The sequence below is a fragment of the Microplitis demolitor genome, chromosome 8 (assembly GCF_026212275.2).
Source record: "Microplitis demolitor isolate Queensland-Clemson2020A chromosome 8, iyMicDemo2.1a, whole genome shotgun sequence".
NCBI classification, from domain to species: Eukaryota; Metazoa; Arthropoda; class Insecta; order Hymenoptera; family Braconidae; genus Microplitis; species Microplitis demolitor.
In genome coordinates, this window is record NC_068552.1 from 640,563 (window position 1) to 665,536 (window position 24,974).

The 24,974-nt window shown below is 32.3% G+C and overlaps 1 protein-coding gene across 1 annotated transcript; it reads right to left on the reverse strand.

The window, feature by feature from the left end:
* Nucleotides 1-777: 777 nt before the first annotated feature.
* Nucleotides 778-24,925, reverse strand: LOC103576229 (homeobox protein prospero). Its single transcript, XM_008556375.3, has 5 exons — nt 22,394-24,925; nt 21,830-22,309; nt 20,401-20,555; nt 5,144-5,303; nt 778-4,623 (listed from the first exon to the last, which is right to left on the reverse strand). Exons 1-5 carry the CDS (start codon nt 24,923-24,925, stop codon nt 4,444-4,446), a joined length of 3,507 nt encoding a protein of 1,168 aa, XP_008554597.1. The 3' UTR covers nt 778-4,443.
* Between the last annotated feature and the right edge of the window lie 49 nt (nt 24,926-24,974).

A 24,974-nucleotide genomic window follows, 5' to 3' on the forward strand; every position in this document is an offset into this window, starting at 1 on the left:
TTTTTTTCAACACCATTTAACACCGTTAGAAATTATAACACCATAATTGGTGTTATTTTAACACCTTGTTTGGAATAAAATTTAACATCAATGGTATTAATTTATCAACTTATTCGGAGTAAAATTTAACACTAATAGTGTTGTCTTAACACCAATGGTGTTATTTTAACACCATCTTCAGAGTCAACTTTAACACCAATGGTGTTATTTCAACACCATTTTTTGAGTCAACTTTAACACCGAGGGTGTTAATTTAACATTTCATTCAGAGTAAAATTTAACACCAATGGTGTTATTTTAACACCATTTCAGGATGAAAATTTACACTATTTTCAGGATTGAATTTAACACCTAAATTAACACCAATAACCTTAACACCAAGATATTCTGGTTTTACACCATTTTTTTTCTACAGTATAGAAAAGTAATAGAATTTTTCTCAGATAAAAATGTTATTTTATTTTATTTCAACAAAATAATGGCGCAGGATACATAGGATAGGAAATATATGTGTTTAATGAGTATCATTAATCTTATAAATATATATTTATATATATATATATATATATATATATATATATATATATATATATATGAGATTAACAATCTTAAATGTTGGTAATAAGACTGACTATAAGTGATTTTCGTATCAACGATATTTATGAATATTTTTATTTGTGTAACTAATAAATAAAATAATAATTAATAAATCAATTGTTGATTAATTAAAATAGTGATTCGTGACTAGGTTAAGACTCACTGCTTGCAAAAGAAAAGTGTGTATGATAATGCCTACTATATTACACTACAATAATTATAATAATAATAAAAATAATATTAATTAATAATTAGAACCAATACATAAATTAAATATAAACATTCAAGAACTTAAAAGGCGCTCAGATTTTCATTAATAGATCAATCATCGCTAATTTTTTTTTTCTTTTTTTTGGTTTAATGGTTGAGGCGTGCGGGGTTTGTCGCTTTTAACATTAGGAACAAAATAATTGCATAATTCTAAGCTTAAAATTATAACTAATTACAAAATAATTCGTGCAAACTTAAATGGTAATAAAAGGCGATAACTGAAAAAAATAGTTGAATAAAAAAATTATCGTAAACATAAAAATACAAATTCAATGTGATAATACAGATAATAAAACTAAAACATACGATATTAATATTCTGTTAAATAATTATAGTAATATACTTTAATTACTGAATATTAATTTAATAAAATAAAAGTAATTAAAGTCTCAGAATAGACTTTCTTGTCTTGTGGAATTCAAATTATAATTAAAAAAATATCAGTCACTATGCATTCGATTAATGTAATAAACTTTGTTCTTGTTCATGTGTTGGATGCGTTTTTATAAATCATAATTTATCGTGAATTGCATGGTTGGTTTTCACGTTTCTAGTCAATCTAAATATTTAAGCCATTCTAGTTCTCTTATTGGTAATAGAAGACTCTGGGGTTTATTATTGATGGGCTATATTATATTTTTTTTTTTTTTATATAAGTATCATTTAATATCCGATTTGTAAAAAAAATCCTTGAAGTATTGAAGTTTGAGTGCGTGAGTTTAATGAATCGAATAAATGTAACTTTCTAACCTATTCGTAAATTTTCGTATTATTCGAACATTGACAAATAATTCGAAAAGTTACGAATACTTAAAATTTATCCAATTAGTCGAATAGTTGCAAATAATTCGAAAATTGAATATGATCTCATTTTTGAAATCGTTATTTTAATTATTTGTCCGACATTTTGTTCTTAATTTGATTTTAATGACTTATCATTGTTAAGGATTTTTTTTTCACCGGTTGCATTAAATGACGGCAATAAGATTTAAAAAAAGTTGTTCTGAATAATGATGCATATTTATAAATATGATAGTAATCAAAAATTGTGTTCTTTGTTTTGAATATTGGTACACGTGGAGTGTATTCTAGAATCAATGCCATTAACATTAGTTTTATAATGCTCTATCTCATTCTTACCCATAATAATAAGCAACAACAAATTTTCATCGAAACGTATCATTCTTTAAAAAAATTTGTTTTAGTCTAACCTCCAAATTTTTAGATTTTATTTGAAAGACCTTGTTTATTACAAAGTGTGAGAACGTGATATCGAGGACTCGAAAACTAGTGTTAAGCTGATTCTACCTGTCGGAAAATTTTGGTTAAGATTCGAAATAATGTTGTTTAGCCCACCCAATATATATATACATATATATAAATATTTATACTGTGGCGTGTTAAAATATTATTTTTCTAATGATCTCATAGTTGAATGATGATATATAATTTAGAAATTTTTTTTTTCCTTAGAATAGTTTTTCCAAAAATACCAAAAAAAGATCTAAAACTGTAATTTGCTGTTTTCCAGTTCAAAATAAACACTATGAGTCTCTTTAAATAAATTTTTCGACACAGTATATAAATATATATCTATAAAATTAATATGTATCCGCGCCTAGTTATAATTTTTCATATTTTCAGATAATGTAACTAAAATAAATGTGTTAAGATAATATATAGATTTATTTTTCTGTTCAATCGGCTAAGCTTTTTCTCTATTTTTTCATTTGTACCCTGAATGCTATAACATCATTTTTATCATTGCGATTTCTATCCATCTGATGAATAGAATTATACTTGCGTTTTTTCCCTCTATTTCTTAGACCATTCGACGTAAAATCTTGAGGAGCCATCACTCAAAACTGATTTATATTCACGGTCATATTTTGTCCATTGCATAGGATATGTTTTTTTGTTTTGCTTACCCCATTATTTTACAAGTTCCTTTGCCTTTTTCATAATGAAATCGTATAATATTAATACTATCAATAATTTAAATGATTTCGTTGCGCCCGAATTGAAATTACCAAGTCTCTTTTATAATTATCTTTACCTAATTTATTTTCACTCGCCAATGTATTATTTATTGATGTATTTATTTAAATTCATTTAACCTCACTCAAAAATTCTATTAACGTCAAGTATAATCATGATTTATTTTTCAATATAACTACGATTTAATATATTATTTACACTTTAAACACTCATAGAGTTCAGAAAAACCTCGTTACGATTATATTTAGGCTGATTTTGCCAGTTTTCATTATCGCACAGCCAATTACTCAGGATCTAGTAATTTGATCCTAAAATACAGGTTAGGTATCCCGGGTAAAAATATTTCTCCGAAAAATGGCCAAAATCACCGTATTTTGTTAAAAACGGCCGAAATCTTACTAAAGCCATAGAATCTTATTGAAAAGGGTCAAAAGTTGGCCGAAAATATGCCTAAATTTTTTTATTTTTAATAAACAGACCAAAAATTGACTTTTATCTATTTTAGGTGTGTTTTTAGGTCTAATAGTCATTTTTCGGCCTCGTCTTCACTCCCTGGCCTTTTCCGGCCATTTTCCGGCCAAAATAATAATTTTGGCTTTAAATATTTTTACCCGGGATCCTTTTTCAACGACATGGAACAAAGCGAGTGTGGTCTGTTCTATGTCGTTTGTGATATAAAGAAGAGAATTTCTCCAGTTTCAACCAGAGAAAAACTCTTCAATAATCGTAGGAACGAGATGACTGTTGTTTCTGAACTCTATATATCTTTGGACCAAACATGACTCTGAGTACTTAAAATTATATTGTATACCTAACAAAAAAAAAAAAAACGTGACTAAAATAAGAGCATTAAATCAATGAATTATTAATTATCAAAAAAATAAATTAATTATAGATGCTCTGTTTCACCGTATCAACTTTTTTTTACATTCATTCTTATGTTTCTTCAATACTATATTATTTTCGGATCGGTCTTATTTATCCTGATTCATTCCAATGACGATATCATTAGATTATTGTTTATTGTTTAAGTTATCGGAGTTTATCTAGACAGTGGAATGACTTGTGAATAAATAAATTTCTTACGCAAATAAATTATACATTTTGTTTCCCTGACAAACTTCAATTAATCGGTATCGATACGTTCACTTTAGATAAATTTGTCGATCTTCTTATAAATATCTTGATTTAAAGATGATCCAATTTGCGTGAAATTTATATATATTTATATATATACATTTCCAGACATATTTATATAAATATATATAGATTAGATTTGCCCGTTGCTGACAACTATAACATTCGGTGAATGTTTTTGTGACGTTGTCAATAAACACCAGCAGAGATGCTTTTACCGGCATTTCCTCTTGCGTTTTTCACTTTTATGAGTATTTTTAAAATTCTCTTTGTTTACTCCTTTTACGATATGTTACTAAGGATACCTGATACATCTGCGACCAACTTTAGATGGCAAACCTCTCACGCTTAATAGTAGACAAGCTGTTTATAAGAAGAGGCTCAAAGTTGATTTCGTTTGTCACCGGGCTACCAATCAGAGCAACGCAGCGCAGGCCTGCTTCACTCCAGCTGTTCCAGAAAATTCGGGCTTTTGAAATATTCAGGTACGGGATCGTCGAGTCTTGAAATAACTTTGTAGATAGCTTTCTTCCACGACTGCTCGGAATCCTTGCCACCTTGAATTGCTTTGAAAAACTCTTTCAGTGTTTGTTCAACCACGTACCTAAAGTTTCCTGGTACCTGTATTCCAATAAATATTTTAATTAGTAATTTATTATTATTAACTGCTTTTTATTATTTTTTATTGTAAGTAGCGGATTAAGCAAATTAAAATAAACGTAAGTGTGTTATTAATATTTTGATAATGAATACAGCCGACTACTCATTATAACCCTCTTTCTCCCAATCAGCAGTTACTGAGTCCCCCCCTCCCTTAACTACTCTAAAGAGTTTCGTAACAGACCCTCCCGTGTAAGCCTCCAATAAAATTGTCTATATCATAATCAAGTAATTAGACAAAATGATAAAAATTTACTATGTTTCGTGATGTAACAGATACCCCCCGCGTTACAGTGTGATCTGTTTTAAATCGAAAAAAAAATTGAAGAAGGCCAATTAGACAAAATTATAAAATAAGAAGCATCTCTAAGATCAGGCTTGTGATGGATAGTCGACTGTATTATAATCTTTTTTTTTGTTATGCTCAAATAAATAAAAAAAAAAAATATTAAAGCGTGTGCGTGTTTATTTATTTGCGCACCTGAGGACCCCATACCTCTATGTGGTTGTTGCGGTTGTAGTGGAGATTTAAAACTCGATAAATCTCAGAATCGCCGCTAACCCTGAGATCTTCAACACTCTTTACACCTTCTGATACTGCTTGTCTTGCGTATTTCTCCATTTGGATGTAGTAGAATTCCCTGAATAACAAAAAACAAAAAATAAATATTGTACTGAGTTTTTAATGATCGTAATATTTACTCTGTTAATTAATTAAATTAATTCCCAGAGGTTTTGTCTTTACATTAAGAAAGACTAAATATTTTAAGATACAAAAATACATAAAGATGTGAATTAAAATTTATACAATTGTAAACAGCAATCGACTTTTTAAGTATTTAACTCAAGTAATTAACGAACCGAGACAAATTTAACTCGCTAATTGGTTGGTAATTATTATAGTGACCTGAGTTTTGCTTGAGGGGTTGGTAAGGAAAGGGTGAGAAAAAATGTATACATCTGACGGTAGCCACGTTCATTATTGAACACAAGATTCAAACTTTTTCTTACCAATCATCAGAACAGGTTATAGGTAAAATTTGAACTTCCGGGGAAAAATGTCCAATAGCTAGATCTGAAAAAAATCTAAAATAGGCTGAGCCGCATTGATTTTATTTTTTGTCCATAATTAAGTATGAGTATAGTTGAATTAGAGTCAGAAATGAATATCTAAAGATAAATCTCTTCAGAAAATGTGCATCGGGTCTATCAGTGGTAAGCATGATCGTCTTCTTGAAGCAACGAACTGGGAAACCCTCGAGGGCGCGTCATCTGCACTCAGTAATTCTTATTCAACGCATCTATCTGGCATATTCAAGCTTGTCGAATCACCAATTATAGACGAGAGAATATATATCTGCCAAGTGCCTAATTAAAACAGAAACTCGGAGACAGAAACGGGACAACGACGTGAGAGATGAGCTTATACGGGACTCTAAGGGCTCACGCCGCGGGCACGCGGACGTACGATCTACCCCGACGTTATATAATATGTTGCTAAGAGTGGAAAGGAGATGCAGCTAGTTCCGCCAACGACAAAAAAGGCTGGCGAGTGCTAGAATTACCACTCTTCGACGGCAAAGTGTGAGAAGTAGCGAATTGCTACGCTCTGCGCGACCGCAATGAAAGAACTACTGTGAACGAGATTGAGAGAGGATGCAAAAGGGCATCCGGATGAAGGTAAAAGTATGATAAAAGTATGCGGGAGCTTGCAGAAATTACGTTTTAAAAATAAGGGATGATACAGCGAGTCATTCATTGTCGTATTGTATAATTGGGATAATAATAAGCACTTAAGTGTCTCGAGGCTTATTTTTCTTTTTTCTTTTATTTATTTTCAACTTCCATCTCTATGCAACTCTTAAGGGTGCTGGTTATTAGAAACTAATTATTACTTATTTTGATAAAAGTTCCTTAAATATCCTTTGAACAGTTAAAAGTCTTCTATCTATGCAAATGATGTTTTTTCCAAAACAACGATTTCACTCAAATTTCAAATTTTTGTATTTGAGCAGACCATAAAAATCTAACTATTGTATTTGTCCTCATAACTTAAATTTCCAAAAATTTTACTATTTTCTGTCTCAGCTAGTCGAGTAGATTCTACACTGATAGGAAAACTATCTTGATTCAAGAAAAATTTTTTCTTCAAAATGTGGTTCTTGTTTCAAAATTTTTAATTCAAGAAATAAGTCTGAACCAAAAAATTTAAATTCTTGGATAGAGAAAAAAAATTATTCGTTTGAGAATTTTCTTGCTCTTGAATTAAGATAGGCAAAATGTAGGTTTAAGACATTACCGACTTGTTTCGAAAATGGCGCGGTTTTTAAATCAAGATATCAATTTACTAAGCTTGAAAAAAAACTTTTTTTTTATTTTAAAAATAAAAAATTTAAAAGTGATTTTTTAGGACTACATTCATTTACTTCAAATATGTTAAAGTAGAAATTTATTTTAAAAAAAATTTTTTTTTTCATTACTTTAAAAACATCTTCCATCAAGAAATTATTACTTAAACCAAAAATTTAAAGTTCTTAAAATAATAATACGACATTTTTAGTTGAAGACAAGTGGTCTTGCTTGAAGAATTCAATAGTATCGATTGAAGATAATATAGTTTCGGGTCAAGACACGAGAGTTATCCATCAAAGATACGAAATCTTTGGAGCCAAGAAAATCTAAATCAAGACAAGAATTTCTTGAAGCAAGACAATTGCTTTTCTTCAGTAATAAATTCTTGGCTCAAGAAAATATTTCTTGAGTCAATATAAAATTTCTATCAGTGTAGAAATACCATTAGTTCAAAAGTTTATAAATATACGATATAACGTTCCGTTTTTCCATGAAATATATAAAAAATGACAAAAAAAATTTCTTTTCAAAATCTACTCCCATTTAAAAATATTTCCCACACTTTTTAAAATAGCTCAAAAAAGCCTATCAAAGTGGAAAAATCTTTGAAGAAACATTGCGTTTATTGAAATTTCTTAATATATATAAATATGACGTCATAAATAATGAAAAGTTGTATAGACATCAAATAAAGCTACATCTAAGGCTTAAAAAAATCGTACAAGAAAGATGCTTTACATTCACTTACTTCATAAGCAAGTCTCTGCATATATATATATTTACAAAACAGGGGTAAAACCTGGTAAATTAACAAATGCAAAAGGTTGACTGTTATATTGCGTGATTGCACGTTTGCTCGGTAAGTTGCAAGTATCTATTCAAAGCACGCGTTGAAAGAAAAAAGAAAAATGAAGCAAATAAAAAAGGTGTCATCATCAAGGTAGAGAAAAAGACAAAAAAATAAAGTGCGCATGCTCAGCTTTTAGTGACTTGTCGTTGCATTTTTACCCTTCTTAATTAGTATTTTACACTTTAACACCATCCTTAGGTACTCAAACATGAAACAAGCATTTTAGGGTGATATTCTGCATGATGTTCAAGTTTTAAATGAACTACAGTAACCGTAGTTATAAATAATATACTCTGCTTATATGTAGGTATATAAATACCCGGCTAAAAGTGTCAAGTAATTAAAATATAAAGTTGTAAAAAGATTATAGTATGTCGCCACGGTGTCGGTTTTAATTACGACAAAGACATTGTTTTTTTCAAAGACCTCGAAAACATTATTTTCCATGTACGTTTTGAGCTCTCGGAGGTAAAAATGCTCATCGGCACATGGATATTTTTGGGCTCATCAAGATTTAATATATTTGATGTTAGTTTAACTAAATTGTGATTGGACTAGTTGGTCTATCTTTGAATTTGATCTGAAGATGATCAAAAACAGTGTAAGAAAAAAGCCTCCCGTATGAAAAAACAATATATGGTTAAAATATATAAAGTCATATATGTTTGCAACAAAAAAATATATGATATATTATAAAAAATCATAGAGATTTTCGCCGATTTAATATAAAATTATATACAGTAGTAAATATATGTACTCCATATATGTAACTTATATATTTTTTATATTAAGCCATATATATATTTACATATACCTTATAATATATTATATTGATATATTTCCTTTTATATTCAAAAAATATAAAATTTTTATATGAAATGAAATATAGGGTAACATATAATTTATATTATATATGGCACCATATATTTTCTTTGTTATACTTAAGCATATATTTTATTTGGTATATATATATGTATATGGGTATATTATATATTCGCTTCAACTAATTTCGAGAATTTTATCTGCAATTTAAAGAGTATATAAAAATTTAGATCTAATTTAATTGGAGTCGGTCATACGAATAAGAAACTTTTTTTTTCCATACACAATATAAATATATGTTTTTATATATGATCAGAATATATTTTTCGTATATGATTGACATATATATTTTATATATACTAAACATATATGAACTCGTATATAATAAATATTATACTTTTTAATATAAAAAAAAATATAGTTAAATATTTTCTGATATTTATTATATATTTGGACCATATATATTATTTTGATACGGGCGGGTTTCAATCGAAAACATTTAAAACCAGACTAAAAATTGATGAAATTTTTAATCGAAATTACGATAAAAAATAATGAAGTAAATTAAATAATTTAGCGGCTATTATAATAAAAATGTTTGCATTTCTTATTAAATGGCCGGGAAAAAATTTTTCGTAGGTCGGTAAAAGAGCTAAACCTTGGACAATCGTTTGCGATCAACTCAGCAGATGTGCTGGCAACAATGAAAGCCATCATCGTCATGTATAGGGTTTTAGTCACCCCTTCGTAAAAAGGAAGCTTGAGAAACGGGGGTCCTATTCTGGGGCACCGATGAAATAAGGGGACGTGGGTTCTGGTGTAAAAGTGAACGCAAGGGTGTAACTGAGAAAAGAAAAAAAAAAGAGAAAAGGTGATGTGCGGTGCTAGTTAAAGAGTACGAAGGGAGAATGAGAAATATGTTAGGGAGAGATGTAAGTCCGCGTGCCGCACGCGCCGATCTTACAATGAGTACTTGCCGTATCCCATAGTCTGCCCCCTACTGCCAAAGTTGCATCTGGTTGCCTTAAAGCATCGACTTTTTTTATCTTTATCTTTCTCTTTTATTATTTTTTCAGTTTTTCTCCTTCTCCTTCCAAAGCAAAGAGTGAAATATAAATTCAAGGGGGTCGAGACGCCATGTGCCCTAAAGTCCCTTTTTGCATCTGGCCAAATTCAATTCTGCCTTCACAGCATTGCCGCTGTTTTTTTTTTTTTTTTTTCAAAAAATTATCCATAAGTCAAAAATTATTATATAAATTATTTTAAAAATAAAAACCCGTTAGTTTTTTTTTTAAAAATTCAACATAGTCAATAAAACGAAAAGCTAAAGCATAGTTCGATACGCCGGCAAAAGGATAAAAAAGGGGTGGTTGCTTTGAGCAGTTTCACTCTTCAATGGTCTCGGCCCACCCCACCTCCTCAAGCACTGGTCCAACTATATTCATCTAATACACGATGCTCTCTATATCGTTCCTGTAAGCTTCCATATTTCCCTTCTTTCTCCAGGGTTTTTTTTTACTGCTGTTCCTCCACCTCCACGAAAAGACCACGATTCGAGTCCTCAGTGCACTTCGGCACTGGCCAAGCATTTTTTTATCCGATGGATTTTACCTTTCAGTACCTCTGGCGACCTCACTTGCATTATGTACCGTGTGCATTCACTTTTTTGCTCTGCTGGCGCTGTACCTCGAGCAAAGGCTGTCATCGAGCTGATGACATTGCCTAGTGGAGGTCATCATGTACACCGAAGATGGTTACCAGGAGTAGCTAGAAATATGTACAATGCACCACAGAGATACTCCATTTTTTTTTTTTTACTTCTCATGGGAGCAGCTTTCAGAACACGGAAGTAGAGCACTGCCTTTATAACATCAAGGTAATTTTTATAATTTTTCTCTTCCTCGCTTCTGTGTTCCTAAAATATAACTCGCGTTCTGAGGGTTGCTTATAAAAATCGATCTTGAATCAGCTAGATCACGCTGTAGTTTAAAGTTATTACTAAATCTTGGTTATACTTTTCTATAGAGTACTCTTAAAATTTTCACATCTGTCCCGGCGCTGCAGCGCCCGCTGGGATGAGAATAAGAGACGGATTCTTTGGGACTGAGTACATACGCTGGTGCTCAGGGAGTGTACCGTGTGGGAGAAACCAGGAGTAAAGAAAAGATAAAAAAAGGAAGTGGATGTATGAGAAGTTTAAAATAGAAGAGATGAAACTCACTAATGTAACAACACATACACACACTGATGCGTAGGAGAAGGGTTGCCTAGGTTAGGGACTTGGAAAACATCCTTTGTCGAATGTACCCCGTAGGGACCGCTTAACCGCCCAGCAACTTGTCCAACCCGCTGAGAACGAAATCAATAATTCTTTGTTGTTAAGTTTACCTTCTACTCGGCGATTTTAGATGCCCGTATTTTGTAAATCATCTTCAATGTTAAAATAAATCAATGCTTACTTTTTTTATCATCGCGAAATTTGGAAATGATATTCGAGCACATTGTCGACTGTATTATGCGCAGTTGGAAATTTAGTGTTCAATTTAACACTAATTTGATCCGAATTGCCCGCACGAATTTAAGTGTTAATTCAACTCAGTGGATTCTATTATTTTTTTCGGTGTTAATTTATGATCCTGGTTTAAAAAAAAAAAAACTAAAAATATACACATGTAGAAAATTTAATAAACTATAAGTGCATTTTTTCCAAATATTTTTTTTTTATAATTTATTGTTTAAAAAAAAATGCAAAAAGTGACTTTTCAAAAAATCGGAGCTTTGAACTCTAGAGTGTTAATTGACTAATAATTTTTTAACACAAATCCATAAAATTTCAAACTGTAAAAATCTATACTTTAAAATACAAAATTATATTTATTTTTACTTAGCTATTTTTAATTAAAAAAGAGCCCAAGCTGTGATAGATTTCAACGGCCTACTTATCACCCGTATTGGCAGTAAGATATTCACCGCGACCCGCATAAAAAGTCTCAAACTCTCCCAATATGTCTAAAAGGTAAGTTAACATATGGGCGATTTACATATGATATAAACTATAACGGTCTACTCAAGAATAGTTCGGGTCATCGGTATTTTAGTTCTGCTATCGGCGTTAGGTATCATTTCATAAACATGAACTTCAATAATGAATTGAAGAAGAGTTTAATTCATAGTTTTTCCGGGAGGAGAAATGAAAGAAGCAGATCATTTTACAAAGTCTAGAAACTCAGCTTTCATCAACCATTGGATTTTTGTTAATTTGAAGAACCTGAGCTTGGATATGCGCCAAATTATTTGCAGTAACCAAACTGAGGGAAACAGGAAAAGGGCACAGAAAGTTCAAACTAACTTATATAACGAGTAAGATGATACAATAGATATAAAAATAACAATTTCATTATATTATTATTTTATCCAGATGATATTTATTCAGTGCAGTAAGAAATTTGCGGAATAAATTCAGAGTTGATTTCCCTCCCAAAAAGAGTTTTGAAAAATTTTAGTATACAAAAATTTTGTAGAGTGTGATCGGAGTAAATTACTGATGTAAAGTGACGTTAAAATAACATATATGGAAAAAATATATGATAAATATCAGAAAATATATGTGCCCAATTTAACTATATTTTTTTTTATATTAAAAAGTATAATATTTATTATATACGAGTCCATATATGTTTAGCATATATAAAATATATATGTCAATCATATACAAAAAATATATTTTTATCATATATGAAAATATATATTCTTGTCATATACAAAAACTATATTTTTATCATACATAAAAATATATATTTCTATCATATACGAAAAATATATTCTGATCATATATAAACACATATATTTATATTGTGTATGGAAAAAAAAAGTTTCTTATTTTTATGACCGACTCCAATTGAATTAGATCTAAATTTTAATATACTTTTTAAATTGCAGATAAAATTCTCGAAATTAGTTAATTTGAAGCGAATATATAATATACCCATATATATATATACATACACCGAATAAAATATATGCTTAAATATAACAAAGAAAATATATGGTGCCATATATAATATAAATTATATGCTACCATATATTTCATTTCATATAAAAATTTTATATTTTTTGAATATAAAAGGAAATATATCAATACAATATATTATAAGGTAAATGTAAATGTATATATGACTTAATATAAAAAACATATGTTACATATATGAAGTACATATATTTACTACTGTATATAATTTTGTATTAAATTGGCGAAAATCTCTATGATTTTTTTATAATATATCATATATTTTTAGTTGCAAACATATATGATTTCATATATTTTAACCATATATTTTTTTTTCATACGGGTAAATAGGGTGATTAAAAAATATTCAAAAGCATCAAAAAGTATTTAAAATGTTTTCTAATCGTTTCTTTTAACAAGGGTTTGACATCTATATTAAGTACGGAAATAATTACCAGCTCCCTCTACATAAATTCCCGCGAAATAATTTAAAAAAATTACATATAAATTTAACTGTCAAAACTCTGAAGTGGCGTAAATGCGGATTTAAATACAATCGAAAAAAAAAGAAATAAATTTACCGAAGTGATTAGATTATCAATTTTAGATTGTAACTATATATATTTCGTAACACAAGATGTAGTTTCTCACAGCGGCAAATTAGTCTTTACGTAGTGATAATGCTTACATCCCTTAGAAAGTATCTCGGGTGCCTTCGGGAGAATCCGAACGGGCCGATTCTTCTCGAGGCTTGCAGATCCTCTCTCAGTCTTTTACTCTGGTAGGTTTCCTCTCATGATAGCCCCGCGGCCACTGCATTGTTTGCTGTTCCAGCCAATACTCGCCGTGTTTTCGTACTTGTATTCATTATCAGAAAAAAGAAGAAATGGCAATAGCTAACATGCACGAGAGTGAGATGAATGTAAAAGGAAAAAATAATACCAAAAAGGAATAAGCGGCTCTATAAGAACAGCCTTATACTCTAGCCAAACCAATCTTTCTTTCGATGACGTCGTTTCATTCATTTCGTCTTTCACTGCTTGTTATATACTCGCTCTACTATTTTAAACAATATTAAAAAGCTATATTGGCACAAATGATATTTTTTTCTTTTAAATTAATGAGTATCTCAGTGGAATTTTTTTCTAAAGAAATGATTTCTATTTTTTTCTATTGTTATAAGAACATAGAAAAATCTAAATCTAAGATTGAAAAAATTTTTTTTTTAAATATGATAATTTATTATATTTATAGTAATATTAAGTAAGAGTCAATATGATCACAAAAAAAAAAGGATTTCTTGGCGCGAAAAATTCTTACTCGCCCCAAGAGGAAAATTTTCTGATGAAGCTGAAGCTAGTAGCCGTAATAAGTAGCGGCCATAAATTTTTTGCGTGGCCGCTACCACAATTTTTTGCCTGGCCGCTACTTATCGTGGCCGCTAGTGCAATATTTTGCGCGGCTGTTACTTATTGTGGCCGCTAGCACAGGTTTGCGTAGCTGCTACGTATTACGATCACTAGCGCAATCTTTTGCGTGGCCGCTACTTATTATAGCCGTTATCTTCAGCTTCATAATTTTCATGAGTCGAGAAAAAAATTTTTTTGAGCCAAGAAAAATTTTATCGTGTACAATTTTTATCAGATATCAATTATTCCAAAGGATCAATGAACTTTTTTTTATCTTGTCAGAAAAATGATCTAAAGCCCTGCTTATTATTCAATTTTCTTGAGTTATTTTCTAAGTAAGCGTAAAAATTCAAGAATCCTAATAGCGGTTCTTTGAAACTAAGAGGCTTGACAATAAAATCTAAAGGATCTGTATGTTTAAAAATGCAAATTTCACAAAATTATTGGCTATTAATGCATTAAGTATGAAGATTAAAAATGAGCCTTATGAGAGAATGCAAAGCAGTATAAGTATACAGAACTGTACACACTTAGCTTGTAAGCAAGAAAACTTGCAAGAGGTTGAACAGCTATGCAATTCCCCTCGACGATAAACGGGAAAAAAGGAAGTAGACAGAGTAAGTTAGCTTGGGATAGGTCGGAGTTTTACGTATACGTACGGATAGGAAAAGCCAACGTCAGCGTATAGTTATACGTAGTATACGACGGCGCAAAGAGTCGCCACTCCATTATACTGTACTTTGAGCTTTTAATTAAGGAGTCTACGTTAATTTCTGGAAATTTTTCATAGTTTTTGCATGGTTACGTTGTAAGCGTACATACACAACAATATAAAGAAAAGAGATATCAATATTAGACGCTACGAAGCATCCTAATATACATATATATACGTAGTTAGTGTGCGTCTGCAATCCTTAATACCTGAGAATCCGTCTCACTTTCTGGGATCAGTGCAAATACCGAACTTAACCTCGGATGGTTTTAGTCTGCGCTCGCTGTATGTGAAAAGTTAATCCAATTATAGCTATAGTAGTTAAATACAGAAAATAATTATTCCGAGTCAAAAAATTTGATCTGGTTTCAGGTGAACTAAATGGTATTTCGACTAATTGGTCTGTTTTCAAATTTTATGAAAGTTTTAGGATGTTTTTGATCTAAAGACTTAATTATGTGCTTAATGCAAAGTAGTTTACTAATTTTTGTAGATTCCTAAAAACTATCAATTATTTCAAAAAGTAAAATATTATTACTTTTAGGTATAATACGTGACTTATTAGTGAAAGTTTATTAATTTATGACATAATCTATTAAAAAGTAATGATTCAAATTAAGAATTGCTATCTTAGATACTGATTTTTCCAGCCGGAAATTCCAAAAGTTACAAACTTTTATTTTATAAATTCGATCACTGATCAATTATTAGCTTAAAATATCATTAATTCATCATTATAAATTAATTTACAATATACATAAATCGAATAAGTGATAAATAATAAAATGAAAAATTAGTATACTAGATACTGATTTTGTTGCTCATAAAAATACCCAAAATTTTTAACTCTTATTTTATAAATTCTATCCCATTGACTAATAATTTATATAAAATATTATTTATTCGTTATTATAAATTAATTTATTATATACATATATCGAATATGTGGTAAATAATAAAATGAAAAATTCGTATACTAGATCTTTATATATTAATATGTACGTTTACTAATTTTTCGGTTCTTCATTTTTAAAATTTTTCTGTTTATTTGAATAGTAATAACTAGATAGCAATTTATCAATTCTTTTTCATATTAATTTTAATATACGAAATTACAAATTTCGCTCTTCTGTGCATCAAATTTTAATATGAATAATAGCCATTTTGTAATATATATAATGATCCTGGTTTGATATTAGTATCAAATATACAAACTTTAAGTCAAAAATAAACTACAATCAAAATTTTGAACATCATTTTTTTTCCCTGTACTTATAAAAATAATAGGCAGTAAAAGTCTGATTTTGGCCGGGATCAAAATAGAGAAAAGCAAATATTTTGGTAAAAAGTCAGAATTTGATCTGGAGCCAGTAAAAATTATTGAAAATAAATCACAAAAGTCAACTTTTGACCTCTTCTAATAAAATTATACAGTTTCAGTGATGTTTCGGTCAAATATTTTTCCTCGGAATATTCTAATAAAATGCATAAGTTGGAGTAGAAAAGCTTAAAATATTTTGTTCTCGACGTTTCATAATTGTATAAAAGTAATATGCGAACGTGCATAGTTATCTTTAATGAAATATACAGCGAAAAGACTAAGAAATATTTTTTTCTTTTCATTACGTTCGTTGTTTGAGATAAAAGAAAGGTTAGTAAAAAATCAAAAGACGATATATATATGTGTGTGTGCGCGAACTTGTCTCGAAGGTGTACACTATATCTTTATCCCTAAAACCCCCTGTCGACAGAGTGCTCTCGCAAGTTTTCTATTCCCAAATACTCCGCGGTACTTTTTGCCTTCTGGGCTTTTTCACTTTTAGATGCTTTTGTCTTTATGAAACATTTGTATATACTTGCTCATTTCGAATAAAAAAAAAAAAACATTTTCTCTACCTCTTTGAGTCTTTAAGAAAAAAGGTAAAAATCACCTTTTGAAATCATTAAGGGTAACTGTTAGTATGTAAAAAGAACAGAAAGTTAAGATTAACTCGTAAAAATTTATGACTTGCCCGAATTTACTAAGCTAGTTACTTTCTTCATCAGTCTTAATTATATCCATAATTTGTCATCCCCAATTATAGAAAAAATGCGTCTTAACTTTTATATAAATTCTGATTAGAAAGACATATCGGTGAGCATACGTGAATTAAGAGTATGCGTAATTGAAGCAGTGACTGTTTACCCGGGAGACGATGAGAAGAGTCATTATATGAATATATATGTAGGAGCTATAGAACGAGCTACGTTACTATATACCTGAAGGCTCAAATTTTCTCCAGCATCCCTCGATTTGCTTGGGAGTTTATTTCTCACAATGAGAGAAAACCAGAGGCATATGTGTTGTGAACGTATGAGTGAATGTTAGTCCAACTATGCTGAAGGCTTATCCAGCCGACATACACATGTGACGCTCGCTCTAGCCTTTTCGCTAAATGGCCCTCTCTGGTATGCACGGCCTATCCACTCTTACTACCCTACTAGCAATGGAAACCTAACTGCCTCCCATGCTCGAGTACACACAATCTTGTAGGATTAAAAAGCACACCCGCTTTATATACTGAGAAGACCGAGTCAACACGCACATCGTCCCGACTTTACTCTGCCTTTTTCTCCAATTCCTCCATATTATCATCGTTACAAACTACGTTATGTATAAAGAAACTCCCTCAGCCGGTTTCCAGTAAAGATTTCAGTAAACCGCTGGTTTTCTCATTTAATTAGTTCTTGTTTAGAGATGGATGGTATTATAATTTTTTTAAAAGTCTTGTGCTTGCAAGAACAAATGCCGGTTCATTGTCAGAAAATTTATTTTGCAACGTTTTCCAAGGATCAAAATGAAAACTAATTACCTGCGTGTATGAATATACTGAAATAAGAGATCCGACTATCAAGAAAAAAATGTTTTACTGATTAGGGAGGGAAATATTACTTGTAGAAGTGACATGGAAATCCATTTAAAATATGTAGGTTTTAACAAGAAAAATATAGCATTGTGGCTATATTGATCGACTTGTTACGTGTTTGATGAATAAGATAAATATCAGCAGAGGAAATTCGCGCTTAGAAAATTACCACGCCATTACTTTGCCAAACCCCAATGGGGTTACTGTTGTATATATGGGTGTGAAATAAAAAACAAATAGATAAAGAATAGGGTGATAAATTTTTTAACATTTTAGAGTATATATATATATATATATATATATATATATATATATATATAAGACTGATAAAAAACTTTGTACTTATACTTAATATGTATCCCGTATGAAAAAACAATATATGGTTAAAATATATAAAATCATATATGTTTGCAACAAAAAAAATATATGATATATTATAAAAAATCATAGAAATTTTCGCCGATTTAATATAAAATTATATACAGTAGTAAATATATGTACTTCATATATGTAACTTATATGTTTTTTATATTAAGCCATATATACATTTACATTAACTTTATAATATATTGTATTGATATATTTTCCTTTATATTCAAAAAATATAAAATTTTTATATGAAATGAAATATATGGTAGCATATAATTTATATTATATATGGCATCATATATTTTCTTTGTTATATTTAAGCATATATTTTATTCGGTGTATGTATATGTATATGGGTATATTATATATTCGCATCAAATTAACTAATTTCGAGAATTTTATCTGCAATTTAAAAAGTATATTAAAATTTAGATCTAATTTAATTGGAGTCGGTCATACGAATAAGAAACTTTTTTTTTCCATACACAATATAAATATATGTTTTTATATATGATCAGAATATATTTTTCGTATATGATAGAAATATATATTTTTATGTATGATAAAAATATAGTTTTGTATATGACAAGAATGTATATTTTCATATATGATGAAAATATATTTTTTGTATATGATTGACATATATATTTTATATATGCTAAACATATACGGACTCGTATATGATGAACATTATATTTTTAATATAAAAAAAAATATATCAGAAAATATAGTTAAATTCGCCACATATACTTTCTGATATTTTCACATATATTTTTACCATATATATTATTTTCATACGGGACAGCTTAAAAATGTGTCTTTACTTCACTCAATGAATTTACATAAAAAAAAAAAGATTTCTTCATACAAAAAATTTTCTTGAACAAAGAAACCCTTTTTTTCTGTTTATAAAATAAAATAAATATGTAAAATTATAATATTTATCGGCAACTATAATAATGACTTGAAATGATAATATTACCAGGTAAAATAAAAAGAAATGATGGGTCACCTAGAAAAATGTAGCCTTTCGTGTGACACGGAGAGAATATTGTTCAGCCACAGTTTCATGTCAGGTGTAGTCGTTGTCTGTTGTACGACATAAAATTTCTTCCATTTGAGTGATAACATCATGCTAGCTGAGTCGCGTGTCCCGCCATGGAATCTGATAACGAGTTAACCCCAGCTGGGCATTTCTGTCTCATTTTTATTGTATTCCTTTGTCCACTTACTTCAGCTCACCTCGTAGTAATTGTTTCAACCCCTGCAGCGAAGTATATGTCCTCGGCCTTTTTTTCTACTCACCGGTCGTTTAAATATTAAAACCCTAATCGCTAATCAACGTTGCAAAGTCAATAACAAGATAAGTAAATCACAAAAGTGATCTTAGTATTGTTAGATGCCATTTTTCTGAGAAGTTTTTTTTCAGTCTACTTGTCGTTACGAAATTGAACTATTGTAAAATTTGAAAGATCGCATTATACGCAAAGTACTAAGAAGTTACTTGGATAATGTTGTAGGCGTAAGTACAAATAATGTAGACATTTCCGTACAGGAAAGCATGTATTAGTATATCAGATCAAGCACACGCTATAGACTTAAAGTAGAAAGCGTTGTAGAAAAAACGCAAATGATGAGCCTTACGTGATTAGTTGAGTTTACCGAGGGGGTGGCGAGTAAAAACGAAGACAATACTCTAGCCATATATTATTTTGTCTTGCCGTTATTTCCATCATATATGATGTATAGATAAAAGATTATATTGTTTGATTAGATAGTAAAGTTTCAGGTCTGATAGGAGAAAAGTTGTAGAATGAATAAATGATGCGTGGGAATCCATATTAAAAATCATAAATGATAAGATAGAGCCAAAGCCTGGTATGATAATATATGATGTCGAGAGTCCATTTGTTCTCCTTATATCTACGATCTCTTCGTACTCAGCCTAATTATAATCATGCTAATGCTGTGTCCGTTATTGGTCACCACCTGGAATCTTACTAACCCTCCAGAGTGGACTACCGAGCGTCTACATAGTTCGCGTTATGTCGGACAGTAGAACGGACCAACGTAACTTATCCAGCGACTTGCTATAATTAAGATTCAGACACACCCATCATGACTTCTGCCTTCTCTTGGGACTCAGATCAAGGGCATTGTGAGCATGATTGAGGAGTGGTCGATGTCTTGTTCTCTTTAGCATTCAGAATTTAAAATTTAACAAACTGTGCGAGGAAAATTATTCAACTTGGAATCAACTACCATCAGATGTCATTATACTCAGAGTCAATAAAATGAATAAATAAACTCACCTGAAGTTGGAGAACCATTTAACCAGTTGTGCGGTGTTGTTCTTGTTAAATTTTATGTCCGGGAAGTACATTTTGAGGACAGCCGAGGACGGATATCTCACCCAGAAAAACATCAACTTGGCTTTCCTCAGATGCATCGGCGTCAGCGTCGACGATTGCACTGTGGTTAAGGTAATAATTGAAAATGTAAGATAGATTTTTATTTCTTTATAATTTTATACTCTCTATCGTATTTATTTTCGTATCAAATTGGATTAGAAATCGTACAAGCTGAGGTACTGTGATATGATGATCGAGGGGTCTCGATTTTAGCTTAGGTTAACCTACGATTGGCCGCATCCTCAGTAGAAACCTTACTGACTCCTTACTTAGTAATGGGATATTCTACTGTGGTTTCATCGAATTCTTATTCAGTTAATCCAAACGTTATATATTTCACATTCCCTGGGATATTAGACCCGATTTTATATTGATATTTCGTCATATCCACAAAAGATTTATATTTGTAATGCTAAGCAAAGACAATACATAAATATATTTTTGAAATTGAGGATATGAGTAAAAAGTTACCACGATGGTTATCAGTGTCCGAAGGTTATGATGCACGTAAATAGATGTTCAACCTAGCAGTAGATTTATCGCTTGACAACGATAGGCAAAAGCTAACGCTGAAGAAAAAAAGTGACGGCATTGATTTTACATCAAAGGCTCAAGTGAAAAGGTGGCAAAGAATGTCGTACAGCAATCGAACGCCTATGAGGGAATACTGTTGCGCTATGCTTCAGTGCATAGATCGACTACCAATCGAACAATGCAACGCTTTTCATAAAATATTTTATATTTAAATTCTTTATCCAAATAAAGAAAAATGGGCTTAAGAAATCCACGAATTTTTATTATGCTGTCGACTGAACTTGAAAGAATGATACTCTATAATTTAAGACTGATTTGAAAAATGAATTTTTTAAAATTTGAATTGAAAAACCGCGCGCTTTATTTTGCAACGTCAATGAATTAAAAAATGTAGAGTATACCTGCATATAACTTTAGAATAAACTAACTATTTTCTCAATTAAACTGCTGGGGTAGATTATTGGCTCGGTAAGTTGGAGGTGAAGCTCTATATGTGAGTAGTTCAAGCACTGAGGAAAGAACTTTGGTAAGTGTAGCTTGTAGCCGGACAAACTCTACTCTCGAATATATACTTACAACTTTAGTATAAGTCTATTGCGAACTAATTCAACATTCGTTAAAGCTAGCTAACGATTCCCGCCTATCTAAAACTTCTCAATAGAGAAAAGAAGATAAAAGTAATTATAAACCAAAGTTATCTGAAGATTTTTGAGAATTGCAACTAAATATTTGTAAAAACTTATATATTATTTTTGAAAGTTGATAATTTTTAAGAATTAGTATTACAAAAGGATATTGTAGGCTGAATTCCATCGTAGCTGATGTCACCAGAGTTGCAATCACTGCCCCGATCATTGCTGTCCATCCTTAAATGGCCGTAGTCTGGACTGCCATGCTGAGCAGCAGCCAGCAGAGCAGGATGAAGCATCGCTGGAGGATGAGGAAGTGGTGGTGAATCTCTAAGATCAACTCCGCCTCCTGGTGGACTCGCTGGTAGATGATGAGGTCCAGGGGGTGGCACTTGACCAGGATGATTCGCGTGTGGATTGAAAAATGGTGAATAAGGTGAGAATACTTGACTTTCATGCAAGCTCGGATTTGGTATTGCTACACTTGTCGGTAACGAGACTGGAAGCATTGGAGGCGCCGCATGTCCATATACGTGCCGGGTTGGTGGTGGTAAAGGTGGCGGACTTTCATTCCCACTTTGAGACCCACTGCCTTCTTGTGCCAATATTCTCGAAACTGTTCGCGGTGTAATTCTCGTGTCAGTAACCTGTGTAGATAATTTAAACTTCATTAAAAAAACATGACTTTTTGATTGTATATTGAAAATATAATAAAAAAGTATCAATCTTACCTTATGCCTTTTCTTCTTTGGTGTCATGACCAGAGACAGAGCTTCATTTTGTTCAATATCTCTCGCTTCTCTATCCTCATTTCTTAGATTGCAATATTGCTCACGCTGTTGTTCTCTTTGCTGTTGTTCTCGCTGTTGTTGCTGTTGCTGTTGTACTTGAATAGACGACATTGCATATATCGTAGGTGGCTTAGGTGTTTGAAATATTGGAGCGTTTGGTCTCGCAAGAGGAGGTAATTGATTTATTTGATTAAGATTGTTTTCCGTTGGGCCGGATAGTGGACAATGTGGTCCACTCATGGCACCGATTTGTGGAAAAGCTGCGGGTTGTGAAATTGGGGGGCCACCATTTAGCGGCCCCCGTGGTCCGTTTGGGCCACTAGGTATCTGAGATGCTCCTCTGTCTACAACTTTGGTTCTCGGCGAAGACTTTCGGTCCAGCAGTTGACTCCCATGGAGTAAATCTTTACTGAGTTGTTCAGCTGCAACTTGAGCAGCTTCGATTGATTTGCCGAGAAACCTTCTCTGTTGTATGAACTTGGTTAGTACTGCATCCACAACATTACCTAACGTTGACGACATTTCAGTTTTTAATAAGTCCGCAAGGCCTTCAAGGTCAGTGTCCGTGACGTGAGCTCCAGTAGTGCTTGTTAAGTGTGCGTTATTTCGGAACACATTCAGTCTTTCTGGATAATCCTTGTGCTGATGAGGCGTAGCAGGAGCTTGCATTTGAGATGTTTGCGGTGTTGATGGTCCCGTATTTCTCTGACTTTGTTCCCGGCCTTGACTAGGCGGTGGCGGCGTTTGTTGTTGTTGATGTTGGTCACGTTGTTGTTCACGTTCTCTCTGTGCCTGTTGCTGTTGTCTCGCAGCAACTTCTTGGTGTTGTTTCATCCTTTCTAAAGCAGCATGTTGTTGCTCAAAATAAAGTTTTTGGCCCATGTGATACATGGCAGCCGCAGTAGCATGTGGATGATCAGGTGGCAGTGTTGAGAGACCGTTGAAAGGTGGTGGATGAGGTCTTTGCGGCCGTGGGGGTGGTTGCTGTGGTGGATTCTGTGGACTCGCTGGTGGTTCACCATTTTCACTACTCTCAGGCTCCATCCGACTCGATAGCTCGTTGTACTTTCGCTGCATAACCTCTAACTGTTCATGCAGAAGTTTTAACTGAATTTTTAGATGATCCTTCTCCTCACGTTTTTGTTTTATTGTTGAAGGATCTTCTTCTTCTTCACTATCTTCATCATCCACATCAATCATGGTATCATTAACACTATGATGTAATACATGATGAACCGTTTGTTGTTGTGGTTGGTAAAGTTTTCTCTTTTTACAACCATTGACTGGTTGAAGTGCTGGGCTACTTCGCATTGTACTAACTATATTTTCAACACGCGCACGTTTTATTTCAGTGGATGGTGAACTTACTTCAGACTTGGGTACAATCGGACATGGAGAATGGCTCGCAGAACGACTTCTCCTTAAACTTATTGAGTCTGAAATTTCTTCTTTGATTAATACCGAGCCAGGGCGCGTTACTGTCGGACTTGGAGGTAAACTTTGTTCACAATCCGATCCATCAAGATTGGCACCTGGCTCCATACCAGCCTCTGCAAATGCTTCTTCCATAGCACGTGCAGCAGAAGCAGCATCTTCAGCACTATCTTCCGCATCTCCAGGCATAATAGTATCTCGGTCACTATGATTTGTATTTATGTTATTCCCATCAACACTTTCTTCCCCTCCACTCTGCACTGCCCCACTTATCGTCCGTACACTATCACTATTTTGATGTTGTTGCGGGCTTTGCTGTTGATGCTGTTGAGATTTTAGTAATTCCGTAGTAGTATTATTGTTATTATTATTATTATTATTATTATTGTGTATACTATTGTTATTATTAGGCTGCTCTTGTACACTAAGAGCAGAGAGTTTGCGTCCTTGTAATATATCACGTAACATGTGTTGCGTGAGTTCAGCTGCAGTAGCGGGATCATCACAATTAACGACAGCACCGGGTTGCAAATTTGCAGTTTGGTCCATCCCAGCTCCAGTCATTCCATGGCTGCCTTCAGGTGGTGATCCGCCAGCATCACTGGCTTGCTTCACTTGTCGTCCAAGAAGCTCGTTAAGCATCTTGGCAGGGCCAAAGCCTGGAGCCCCGAAAAATCCAAAAGCCGCGTGGGCTGAATGCTGAGTAGTTGGCCCCGTTGTCGTAACGAGATGACCTTGCGTACCAACTGCTCCAGATTGCTGTTGAATTTGTTGTTGTTGTTGTTGTTGTTGTTGTTGTTGCTGTTGTTGATGACTTGGTGGTGGCCCACTTCCACTAAATATCGCACCGTAAATCCCACCACCAAGAAAGGATGGCCGCGAACTAAAGTTTGGAATGCTCGAGTAGCTGTTGCGCGGCTCGCCGGCGTCCACGCGCTGTCTGGTTCGCTTTTGCTTCTTCAAGAGTTGCTGTTGCTTACTATCCGCAGTTGCTCCGTAGAGGGCGAAACAGTCGGTCTCCTCCTCCGATGACATCATCGGCCGTCTGGTTGGTCGGCCCCCCGAAGGCCTCCACGACCCCTCCCCG